This window comes from Pimephales promelas, chromosome 4, assembly GCF_988280905.1.
Source record: "Pimephales promelas chromosome 4, fPimPro1.hap1.1, whole genome shotgun sequence".
NCBI classification, from domain to species: domain Eukaryota; kingdom Metazoa; phylum Chordata; class Actinopteri; order Cypriniformes; family Leuciscidae; genus Pimephales; species Pimephales promelas.
The window spans coordinates 10,336,683-10,350,113 of record NC_142772.1 but is presented as its reverse complement, the minus strand read 5'-3'; the positions used below and the strand labels follow the sequence as shown (position 1 = coordinate 10,350,113).

General features: G+C 38.0%; 2 protein-coding genes across 3 annotated transcripts in view; both read right to left on the bottom strand.

Moving 5' to 3' along the window:
• The window catches only part of kcmf1 (potassium channel modulatory factor 1), a 37,361-nt gene extending 35,484 nt beyond the window's left edge, over positions 1–1,877 (bottom strand). For both annotated transcript variants that reach the window (XR_005620938.2, XM_039662377.2), the window contains exon 1: positions 1,656–1,877. Coding sequence is in view for 1 of the 2 variants with exons in the window: in XM_039662377.2 (XP_039518311.1) it covers positions 1,656–1,671 (16 nt within the window). In the remaining variant the exon portion in view is untranslated. The remainder of the gene's footprint in view (positions 1–1,655) is intronic.
• A 1,923-nt stretch (positions 1,878–3,800) lies between these two features.
• camk4 (calcium/calmodulin dependent protein kinase IV) overlaps positions 3,801–13,431 on the bottom strand; it is a 97,441-nt gene continuing 87,810 nt past the window's right edge. Inside the window, exons 11-12 of the mRNA XM_039662379.2 lie at positions 10,801–10,953; positions 3,801–4,358 (exon numbers count right to left, since the gene is read on the bottom strand). Of these exons, the coding sequence (XP_039518313.1) occupies positions 4,194–4,358; positions 10,801–10,953 (318 nt within the window). The 3' untranslated portion in view covers positions 3,801–4,193. The remainder of the gene's footprint in view (positions 4,359–10,800; positions 10,954–13,431) is intronic.

The following is a 13,431-nucleotide window of genomic DNA, read 5'->3' as shown; positions in this document are numbered from 1 at the left end:
GAAAGAAAAATGACATCTTCATAAAATAACGCCTAAATGTCTTGGCAACAGATGTGTTAATAACCCAAGGGGACTCCTTAAAGTTTAGACTTGTGCAGTCATATCTGAAATGAATACTGTATTGTATTTAATATACCTTGAGCATTAATTACAGAATTTAAATCCTCTGTTCGAACGTCAGAGCGAATCTGCCACTGTGCTTAAATCAAAGAGCAGCTGCCAAACTATAACCAATCCGGATATAATAATTATGTGCAGTGTCAGTTATCACTAGTGTTCACCCATTGGAAGCTTCTCTCAAGCACCATGTGCTGTTTGCAGAGAAACTAGACGCATGTGTAAGCAGTCTTCATTCACAGGCAGGTGACATCCGCTGTCTTGAAATCTAGTGAGCTTCCACCAAACCAAAGACAGCATATTTGAGAATCAAAGGCATGTTTGATGATCCACAAACATGTTATCTAGATAGGCAGCTCACTAGGTTTGAGACAGACATAAATAGAAAGCACTTAACAAATGTCTGAACAGAATTATACTTCAAATAACTCACACTGAGTTACTAAGATTTCAGTTCGATTCACCAAAAAAAAAAAAAACAATAAGATAAGTAATAAGTATTCTTTTAAGTAACATATAGTATATGTATTTTAGTAATACCATACCCAGATTTAATACAAGTAGCCTACAAATAAAAAGAGAACCACACAAAACATGGCAAGTTTGTTTGAAAAACATACACCATTGTACTGTAGAATGTCCCAAAATATGGTATCACCATGGTACCACCATATTCAAAAGAGTAAGCTAATACAGTGGCAATGACCTATGCTTATAGCATAAATTATGTCAGACCCAAACCAATATTTCAATGTAACGTCATTTGCATGCACTGACAGTACTCATTGAGGCTATGTCAACTCATAGCAGGACAAATGTGTCTGAAGCCACACAATCAAGCCATAACTTTAATGCTGAATCTCTTCCTTGTATCCAAAACATACTGTTTTGACTAAATACTGAATGTCTACACAAAGGGAACTAGAAATATAAACGTGTTTCCAGAAATAATAAGAGTAATAATCGTAAGCAATCACAGCTATGGCTTCACTGACACCAGCTAATGCTAAAACCAGACGTGCAAGTCATTCACTTGTGCTGGCCTGAAACATGACATGACTCAAGACGGCTCTCTCACACAGACATACTCCCTAACATGAGCTCCAGGGCGGTCTGACTGAGCTCTACAACCGCTTACCCAGTTGAGTACTGGCCGTCGGTCGTCATTCTAGCAGTGCTGGGTAATTTACAGCAGAAAGCTTTAAAATTAAGTTTCTTAAAACAGGCCCAACCGAAGCCCTGACCTCTCCACGGACTACCTGCGGGAACACACTCGCACTCACTCCGGCGGCTGAGGGAGCCGCAGCAGGCCCGGCCTAGCAAACAGGCCCAGCTCAATTTCACACCAAGCGGGTTCAGGAAAACGCCCTTAGCGCTAACGATGCGGTGTAGGTACATAAAAGGTTGCAAAATTCACGGCGGCCGCCATGATGAGTCTTTCCCAGTGCATTTGAATTGAAAACATGGCAACCCGCGGGTCAGCACTGGCCTACAATTCAAGCCAACGACGCAGCGATCGGCGGTTTTTTCGCACCTACCTTCATGTCGGGACATCCTACAGACAGTGACACAGCCCCTCCTCGGGCTCCCTAACGTCTATGAGTCGGAAAGGTGCCGCTAAAAACGAAATAAAAGTGGGACGCGGTCTTTCTTTCCTATTTTCTCTCTTGAAGATGGATCCGGGGCTTACTTCTCTCCGCTTCCCCCTCCCCGTCTGTCATCAAGCGAATGTGTGTGTGAGAGATGGACCGGGTGCGGGCGAGGTCTGCCAGCAGGGGGCGCAGGACTCATCTGCTTCTTCTTCTGTGGTGTTTGAAGGGCGGTAAACTCGTGGAGCTGTTGAATGGGTTTCTGTTAGTGTTGACTAACGCCCTCTACTGTATGTATATGTATGTATGTATATATGTATATATATATATATATATATATATATTAGATTTAATTATTTTTTTTCTTCAAAAAGCAGAAATACGGTGGACACAAAAGCACTTATTATTTCATACACATATTCTGTCTATATAGTATGAATGTGTGTAGTGTAAATGTAATCTGGACTATAGATTCATCATGTTGTTATTATCATGTGACCACTGACCAGTGTAATTTCACAACCATTCATAAATCCTCCCCCATGGCCTCATGGGATAGTAAAGTGTCCATAGCCTACTTCATAAGGTTACTTTTTGCGTACTAGTATAGGCCTACTGTGAATTTGGACATACTACTTTTGTCACATACACTGTTTTTTCACCTACTATAGCCTATAGCAGGGAAGTATGCGATTTCATATGTAGCCAATGAAACACAAATGTGATGTTTATGTGTATATGTACAGTATAAGTCATTTTTGAATAGGATCATCAAAGGTCACCAGCAAAGACATTGGTTCATAAAGAGAGATTAAATACACAAAGTATATTTTTATTATTTAACATTAAATTGTTGCAGGTTTGAGTAATATTCTAAGTTTGCAGTTTTTATTCATTTGCAAGTAAAATGAGTAAATGCATGCTCACATTTAGTCTCGAACTATACAATAACCATCATGTACCCATAGTGCACACAACGCACCTGCACTTACTCCTGATTTCTCTCAACATCTCAACAGAGGTCTCAGTCAATAAATGGAAAAAGTGAAAACGTAACTCAGATATTTTATTGTAAATTTAAAAGTACTGCATATTACTTTACTAGTTACTTTGAAAAAAGTAATCTGATCATGTTACTCACGTTACTAGTACCCCCAAACACTGATCCACTGGAGAAATAACCCTGGGTATAAAGAATTAGATCAACAAGCTACATACTGTACATGAATCATTCAGAACTAGATTATTTTGTATTCTTTATTTCTGCAAGTAATATACAGTGCTATCTTATTGGCATTTTTGAGTCCTTAGACATAGAAACAGGCAGATAACCAAAGTTGACACACTAGTGTCTTGTACAAAGTGACCGTCAAATGGCCTCCAATATCATTCTGTTAATTAGACAGCGAGTTTTATCTGTAAAATACAGTGCATTTAAAAAGACAATTGCAGCAGTTAAGATAAACATTCCTACATGCAAAACATGAACCCCTGCATATCCACATTACATTCCTTACTTACATGTGATAATCAGATTATGAAACAGCATTCCCTCGTACCGTACATTACAAGCATGCGTTAAAGAATATTGAATAGGATCAAAACTCCTCCATGCTCTTCTGTGCGTTTTAAAACCAAACACAGATTCCTTGGTAAAGCACTGGATTCTGAGGAAGTCTATTGCCAGTAAGTCATTTCAATATAAACCTGACAGTTTTGATTTATTTTAAAGGGACATTCCTAAATAAGCAGGGCTTTAAATGAGATGGTGAAAGTGTACTTCAAATAAAGACCATTTTGGCACAAGGGAGTGTTTTTCATTGCAATGTTTGTGTCTAAATCTGTTGAGACAGGATATATGCAAGTAAAGAAAAAAAAAAATCACCATCTCTCTATTTAAACAAAGCACAATATACTTGTTTTACACGTTTAAAATAAACCGTTTAGTAGTATTTCTAAAATATTAAATAACTTAGGACATATAAAAACATGTTATAAGGCATTCAGTTGAAGCTTACAGTATGTAAAGGTTCAGTTCAATATCTGCATCTTTCTACCACTGACCAAGATTATGTAAAAAACAACCTCAACAAATAAAATGATTTCAATTTAATGCAGCACAAATGTGATCAATACAACTAAAAAGCAACATATGCCCTTGAAAGTACTATGATAATTTGGCAATTATCTCAGCAAAAGCACGATGACAAATATTTACTGATATAAAGTAGATTTGGTTCTTCCCATTACCATCCAATGATGCTCATTCACTGTACAAAATCCGAATTTACGGACTTATCAAATGTTGGCGTGATATGGCAACTGGCTGAGTCACAATGTGGGACGTTTCTATAGACAAACAGTCCGCATGCAGAAGAACCAAACTAAAGCCAGTTGTTTCTGTCCTTTAAGAGGCCCACTGCAAAAAGCAACATGTTCCTTTCATGAAGGGAAGAAGTTTGAGTTCCATTGAGGCTCTGAGGAGATTTAAGAGTCTTGGTTCTGAATCTGAGGCTGTTCAGTGTCTGGCTGATCCTCTGCTGTCTTCTCTTTGACAGAGGAGGGGCTGCTGTTGGTTTTGTTGCCGTCTGGGTTGCCGTGGCTTCCTGCGCTGCCCAGTCGAGATGAAGCTACCACCGCTTTGACCGCAGCCTGTGGAAACATAGAGGTGTGCATTGTGTTTAGAATTTGATTACTTTTATATTTAAGCACATTATGCTGCAAGGTAATGTTTAAACTGATATATTACAAATATTTTGCTCAGAAAATTATAATCATGACTAATAAAGGACCCCTTTACTATGAATATGTTAGCCTTATGAATAAGCTGGTGTGTTCTATAACGATGAGAAAATTCGCATTTAGGAGATTCAAAACTTATAGTCTTTCACTTCCGCTAAAGTGGATCACGGATTTTTATGACATCACCGCGGACGTTGGGTTCTCATCACATCTTCTGTCCAATCACATACTCTCTAGAATCTAAAGCGTCCCGCCCCCATGCTATAAATAGAGTGCCAAAGTTATGACGTCACTTTGTAGGCCAAAACGCGGTTCCCTCGCTATAAAGTCTATGGGATTTCTGAATGGGTTTTTGCTAAATCGCCTGAAATAAGGTCTGTGGTTAACAAAGTCTCTAAATATTTTCACGTTTTGATCTATGACATAAAACACACTGGTAACACTTTACAATAAGGTTCATTAGTTAACATTAGTTAATGTATTTACTAACATGCACTAACCATGAGCAATACATTTGTTACTGCATTTGTTCATCTTTGTTAATGTTAGTTCATGAAAATACAGCTATTCATCATTTGTTCATGTTAGTTCACGGTGCATTAACTAATGTTAGCAAGATTTTAATCAAGTATTAGTAAATGTTGAAAATAACATTAACAAAGATTAACAAATGCTGTATATGTGCTATTCATTATTAGTTCATATTAACCAGTGTTGGGAGTAACGCATTACAAAAGTAATACATTACTGTAACATATTACTTTTTGCTGTAATGCAGTAGTGTAAGGCATTACTAATCAATTTTCAGTAATATTTTACTCGTTACATGTTCAGTGAGGCTTGTATTACAGTTGTATTACAGTGTGTTGTCTGCTTTTACTTCTTAAAGGCAACAGACTGTGAGAAAGTTTTAAAGCAGTCTTTTAGTGCCAGTTCAGAGCGGTCGCGTCTGTAACATTGTTTTTTACTCATAAATGCGAACACGAAAACTAAAATAAAATGAATATTTTAAGTTCTATGGAGACTGGAGAGCCAACCTTTCCTCATCCGATTTGCGCAGTGTAATTAACAGAGTTACAAAATATATATTTGCCTCCTATTTTTTTGTCACGCATGAATGTGTGTCTTTTCCCTAATATTAAAAATAAAACATAGACTGATATTTGTCTAATACGTTTCAATACATGTATTTTCTGAGATTTTTTATTTCAAGTTTTGACTGCAAATTTCATGTCCATAATGCTGGACTTCCCCAATTTTCAATAATTTATCCTCAACTAGTTTTGTGGTTAACTTCAAATGTTAACCTCAAATAATACTAATAGCCTAATTTAAAGATAAGGCAGCATTGGATCTGGACGGTAAGGAGAATAACGCTGGAGTTGGAAGAGGTGTGTCGCGATTCTGTAGGTTCGTGGATCTGAGTCGTGTGGCGAATGGCGATTTCGGTTTCATATTGCATATCGTTACAGCCCCAAAGTTAAGTTCTACTTAGTTATTTTGGTGAAAGTAACTCAAAAGTAATACATGAGTAATGTAACGCATTACAATTCTGAGACAGTAATATTGTAAGGTAATGAATTACTTTTAAATAAAAGTAACAAGTAATACCTAATGTATTACAGTTTGGAAGTAACTTGCACAACACTGATATTAACTAATGTAGTTAACTAATATTAACTAACGAACCTTATTGTAAAGTGTTACCAACACAATTTATTGTAAACTTTATTGTGTCTGCTTGAGTTTATTAAAAACTTTATATAGGCTTCAAAATGTATAAATTCTGGATTAACTTGTAAAGATTATCTTGATAAACAAAACGTGTAAGGGTCACAACTCTTTGTTGAACACGGATCTTATTTTTTGCGATTTTCCAAAAGTCTATGATGAAAATGCATAGCTTTTCAATCGAGGGAACCCATGCGCCGCTAACTTCCGAGTTGTCCTACAAAGTGACATCATCACTTCGGCTCTCTATACCTGGCCAATGTGACCTTTGGCATGTCACGGAGCAATATGGGTTGGAGATGAGTTTTATTCCGTTTTCCAACTGTACGTTGGTTAAGATTGAAATGGCTAGAATTTATTCACACCTCTCTACTATTGAATACAATTTATCATGAGCGTTCCGGATTCGCTTCGATTGTGCTGTCAAGTACCAATTGCAGTCTGTAAGGTAAACTAAATGCTATTGGCTATTTCAAAAGGGGGAGGAGCCGTTCAATATGTCCCGCCTTAGCTTCCTGTTTCAGTGGAAATTACGTCAAAGCATCATACAAAGCTGCATGTTCCAAGGCACTTCAGTGGGCCTTTAATAATTAGTTATGATTATTAAAGGAAAAGTTACCCAAAACTTAAAAATAAATCTGTGAGAAAATATGAATCTTGAATTTTTTACTTGCGATTATGGTTCCTGAATAAATGCACGTATAGGCAATCTCTGTACTACAATACAAAGTTGTTCTTTGTTGTCTTAATACAAAAACATTACCACAGTTTGAATTTATTGAAGTCATATCCAGTTTGACCAGAGTACTGCAATAGAGATCGGAAATTTAAAAAAAAAAAAATGTTTCAGGAATCTGATCTGACATCTGATTATGCTTCCGTAGCCATGTGTTGTCTGAGTTTTGTTTAGTTGTATTCTTGGTTAGTTTAATTTCCTGTTCTGTAACGTACAGTATGCATTAGTTTTAATGGCGATTCATTGTTTGATTAATTCGCAACACCTGCTTCTCGTTTCCTTTCATTGGTCTGCGTTAGTATTTAGTCCCTGTCTCCGCTGGCTCCCTTCGGCTTCTCCTTCGCTGACCTCAAGCCTCCGAGCCCTGGATTCCACCTTGCCCCGTCAACCCATCAGCTCCACCTTGGCTCTACGCTCCCTCGGCTCCACCATGGCCTGTCATCCCTCTTAGGCTACGTCTACATTAATCCAGATACATTTAAAAACGGCATTTTCGTTTCGAAACGCTCTCCTTCCACACTAGCATTTACCAAAAGTTTCTCATCCACACTAAAACGCCAGAAAACACAAAATTCACATTACTGTGGATGCGTAACCTCTCACAAAAGCTCACTGAGATGATACAGACTGAACACACAAAATAAAGTTCTCAATCTTCTGACAGGAACATTTTATTTAGCAAAATATCTCGCCATTCACAGATGCATCCAGGTCGCACTCTCACCATTATACAGTATGTCAAAAAAACGCAACTGCTCTCAGGTTTGCGAGTAAATTTTATATCATCTTTGCAGGACAGCAATATGAAAGTAACATAACAAAGTAACTTATCGCAACATTGTGAAAGTGAATAGCACATAACAGGCGCATTACCGGTATAAACATAGATATCTATTGGTTCAATATGCATCATATGATTAAACATGATTCATCGTTTTCTAATACCTCCGTTTTCACAGTCCACACTACAACACGAAAACACTGTTTTCAAATTTATCCACTTGGTAAAGCGCTTTCAAAAAAACTCAGTTTTCGCAGGACAAAAAAAATGTCTCAGCACGGATGGAAGGTGGACATAATTATAGCATAAGTGAATACACATGATGTGTATTCACCATAGACTGTAAAAAAAAAAAAATGGACGAAGCCCCTTCGCTCTTTTCCATCAGAGAGAACTGAAGCCGCCAATGTCGCAATATGGCCAGAGAATGTCTAATTGAAGAGAATTGGCAGTGGCTGGTTACTTCCGGTTTCTGGACTGGCTGCAGTAACACGTCTCTGTCCATGCGGGGGCACTTGCGGTCGAGTGCAGAATGAATGGGAGTCAATGGGGTTTCACCCCCATAAATCCACTTTTCTCAGGATGTAATTTTTTGTCAAGTAATTTGAAAGTTGCATTCAAAGGGGAGGGCTGAGATAATACACTCAGCTGAAAATTGCATTTTTAAGTTTACTTATCTGTTCTAAAAATCCGTTCAAAACTGTGATGACGTCACACAATAGCAGAATGCTAGCGTGTTCCGGCCAACAACGGCCTAACCTGTAAGAAATCAAAAGGACATAAGTACTCGTTCATTCGACTTTTGTCCTATAATCTATATTGAACTTGCGGAATCAACAATAAAATCTATGTTCATTTAACGACAAGCAGGTGAAAGAGACACATTTAGCCGTTTAGCCCCATAGACTCCCATTCATTCTGCACTCACCCGCGATCACCTCCAGTGGAATTCTAATGGAACTGCAACCAGGATGATACACAATGGGGCTAATAGGAAGTGCCAAGGCTCTCCGTTAGACGGGCTCTGATATGGCGCTGACATCTTAGAACTTGAGTCTGCGCACTTGCTTTTCGGGACCAGACATGCACAGTCGTGAGCAGGAAGTAAAGCTGCGAAATCAAGGCCGCGCCCTCATTCTCGCTGAATCAAACGCAAGCAAACGCCCGACACTTTTATTAAGTGACCTCTGTCTGCTCCGTTCTTCTCCAATGATGTCTGCTGATTGCAGTACCTCGTTAAAATAAGGTAAATACAACTACTAACCACATAGTCAACATTGTGAAAAAAAAGTCTGTTGGTGCTTCAGTGACCTGTCAATCACAGCTGTCAATCATGATGTCACAGGACCGTTTTTTATAGCATCACATAACCAGTGGTGGAGGAAGTACTGAATCTCAGTACTTAAGTAAAACTACAAATAAACAGATAAATATTAACTTTAGTAAAAGTAGAAGTAACACAATGACAACCATATTAGGTAAAAAGTACCTGATTTTAAATGTACTTTAAGTATTAAAAGTAAAAGTACTTGCATAACAATTTATTCTCTTAATGTCTATTTTTTCTAATGATTAATAAAACATTTAATTCTAACTTGTTCCACCTAATACTCGTTTTTGATTGTTGTTGAAATTGTTGTCACCATTTCTGAAACAAACTTGCAATTAGGCAATATGCACATCATGCTTATGCTTACTATATATTAATAACTATGTTTGGCAGTAAACGTGATTAATTTATGGTGTAATTCTGAACCTCTTGGCTTGCCATAATCCTAACCAACCGTATATTACACACGGTGCGTTTCCTATGCACATAAAAAAAAAAAAATCGCGTATAAATTGCACGATAAACACACTGCGTGCGAGACGCATTTAGTGTGACCGAGTTGATATATCTATGGCAATGGCAACCAAACGTCACTGGTGAGACAAACGTGCAACGAACGGATGGTCAGATTACGTTTTGGCAGGGGAAAACTGATCAGAAAATGTAATGAAAAAGTAACAGAAGTTGTAGAAATGTAGTGGAGTAGAAAGTATAATAATTGCTGCAAAATGTAACAAAGTAAAAGTAAAAAGTATGCACTATTTATTCTACTTAAGTAAAGTAAAGATACGTGAAAAATGTACTTAAGTAAAGTAACAAAGTATTTGTACTTCGTTACATTCCGCCACTGCACATAACTAACTAAAACAAACTTATTTTAAAAACAAACTAATTATATAAACGTGATAGAAACAACAATAAATGACAGAAACTATCTTTTTGGATAAAGGATATGTAAAGTGTAATTTAATTGTTTAGTTAATTCACATCACGTTGAATAACATGGGGAGGCTCAGGCGGGGTTTATAACCTATACTAGGACCGGTCACTGGAGGGCGATCAAGACGTTTTGGCATCACTTTTAAGGGCTTGTGTGGCACGCTTGGTTTTCACAGATGCCAGTTATTTCATGAATCCAGGATACTATGCATCCTGATAAAGTTCCCTTGGCCTTTGGATTAAAAATTGCCCCACATCATCACATAACTAGAGATTGGCATGGGGTACTTTCCATAAGATCATATGTCAATGCAAATCAGACGAGCTATTAGGCTAACTGAAATAAAACCATGCCAATCTGTGATGATGTGGGGCTATTTTACTTTCAAAGGCCAAGGGAACTTTATCAGGAGGCATGGTATCCTGGATCCATGAAATAACTGGCCTTTAAAAATAAAAATTGGAATATAGGAATTTAACATAGGGGTGTCCTGACTTATGCATTCATTCACAAAGAAAATTGGCGTCCTTAAAGGTTGGATTTTTCCAAAATTTTTAATTAGGGCATTAAGATCAATTTCCAAAAGATAATTTTTAGCATGGGTGTGTTAATGCTAAGCAAATGACTTTTACTTGCAGAAAATATACCAATCAAATATAAATCAAAAGATGCCAGAAGGCATGTATTAGATTGTGTATAACAGGTTTTTGGGCAAATTGTTTATCATTTTGATCATTTAGAAGCCATAGAATTTAGCATATCAAATATGATACATTAGGCTTTACCGGGTTAAAACCCTTATAAAAATGCGTCATTAAGCCAAAAGCTTCAAACCTTGAGTTTTCTTCGAGCATTGAACTCCAGGAGTTTCTTCTGAGCAGTGTCCATATGGGTGAAGTTAACCGCCTTTCCAGTCACCCAGGGGTGCTGCAGCGCCTGTTGCGTCGTCAGCCGTTTCTTTGGATCCTGGACAATCAGTTTCTTCACCTATGGAGCCAAGAAAGACAAGTTACACTTTCAGTAACACTTTGAGGTTTCAAATGTGGATTTGAAAAAAACTTTTCATTGCACAAAAGGGTATTTAATGGTAAATGTTCATTAAATGTTCTTCACAATATCAGCTGTCCAGTAAGGTTCTTTGTTGAACCCAAACTTCTTCTATGCCATCACTGCCTTAACTGTTAAATCTCTGTGGTAAAAATCAAGTTTTTAATGTTATATGTCTATGTGGTGTTTTTAATCTGCTTTAAGAAAAACCATGTGCAAATCCATAAGCCAATACCATTGTAGTGTTTTGTCCTTAAAACTGCAGTGAACCAAAGACGGTTTGAAATCGCTGTTTTTTCTGACGTCACAAACTACCTTGAAACAAACCAATCATCTGAGCTGAGCTGATCTCTGAGCTGGTGTGAGTGAGTGGAGACGGGGCTAATTTGGATATTCATTAGACCGCGTATACTAAATGAGGCAAGGTGTAGAGTTACATTCAAGCTATTTTAAGGAATGAGTAATTTTTTTTATCATAGGAAAAAATGCTTAAATGCATCATTTTGGGGAGTTTTAAAGGATAACATTATTGACTACAGTGGAACTTTAAAGGACAACTCCGGCGCAAAATGAACCTTTGGTCTAATTACACATTGTTACCTAGTCAACCGTTATTAGGGGCCAAGCACCGAAGGTGCGGAGGCACCTATTGTATCTGTGCCGGTTCTTATTATTATTAGGGGCCAAGCACCGAAGGTGCGGAGGCACCTATTGTATCTGTGCCGGTTCTTATTATTATTATTATTAGGGGCCAAGCACCGAAGGTGCGGAGGCACCTATTGTATCTGTGCCGGTTCTTATTATTATTATTATTAGGGGCCAAGCACCGAAGGTGCGGAGGCACCTATTGTATCTGTGCCGGTTCTTATTATTATTATTAGGGGCCAAGCACCGAAGGTGCGGAGGCACCTATTGTATCTGTGCCGGTTCTTATTATTATTATTATTATTCTTCTTCCGACTGGGCGTCTATGGCAGCCCATAGACCGGTTTGCGGGAAAGTTGTTTTGGTTTGACATTCTGATAGAGGACAGTCCCAACTTTAAATACACCAATTTTGGTGTCTCTAACTCATTCCCTCTAGCGCCACCAACTGTCCAAAGTTTCACTTTTATTAATCCTAATAACTTTTGAACCGTAAGGCCTATCAACAAAATTCTTTTTTCCTCTTATTCCTGAGCTCATGGCGATTCGATCGCATCCTATGACGTCATTTTCCGTCATAAAAAAATGGCCGCCATTTTGAATTTTCTAAAAAACCTACTTTTGCGAACTCGTCCTAGACGGTTTGTCCGATTTTCACCAAAATCGCACCGGATCATCTCCAGGCAGTGCTGACAAAAAGTTATGGAATTCAAGATGATTCGAATAACCGTTTTCGATAAGCGCGCAAACTAATTTTACGTAGCGCTTGCAAAAACAGACGTGAGGTTGTATCTCCGCAACGCTTCATCCTATTCAGACCAAACTTGGTAGATGTCATCACAAGCATGACCTGAGGCTACATGCAGCGTTTCGGCGCAGCGCCACCTAGTGGTCCGGAGATATGAAAAATGGCTATTTTTGCTCGTAACTTCTGAACGGTTTGTCCAAAAATCATAAACTTCATCTCGTTAGATTCAGGGCATCATGCCGAGTCGACTGATATCCAATTTTCCCAGATCGGCCATTTTGGCTGTCGGCCATTTTGAATTATGTGCTAAAATGCTGTATTTTTTGAACGCATGAACGAATTGTTACGAAACTCGGTATGGGTCATCAGTACGATGCCCTGAAGAAGCCTGAGAAGTTTCGAAACAGCGCCACCTAGTGGTGAATTTTTTTTTTCAAACGCTTATAACTTTGGGTGTGGTACACTTATTTTCACGGGAGTCATTTTTTGAGTTCCTGAATCGTTGCCGAGTCCAACGATACTAAACATACTGGGTTTCGTGTTACGGTTGGTGTAGCGTAGCGATTTAGCGCGAAAAAAACACTTGGCGATATCTTCAAAACCGCTGTTCCGATCGAGACGAAACCACCGCCAAAAACACGGAATCATAGCTTGTTAACTATACACTAATGCCCAAATGTGAAAATATTGATAGTAAGGGGTAGTAAAATTCAAACAAAGTCATGTGTCAGTCATTTTTTACGTGTTTTTTCATATAAATGTTTATAACTCGGAAGTGAATTGAGATATTTGCACCAAAATTGACACACATATGTATGGGGTCACTCTGAGGACACATAAAAAAAATTGTGGGACTGAGCCTCTTGGTGGCGCTATAATAGAACAAAACGTGAAATTCCCATTGACTTCAATAGAGTTTTGTGAAATAAAATGCTATACTAAACAAATTCATTAGTGTAATATTACAAAACTCAGTGTGTGCCATAAGCAGCATGCCCTGAAGGTACTCAAAAGATTTTGAGACAG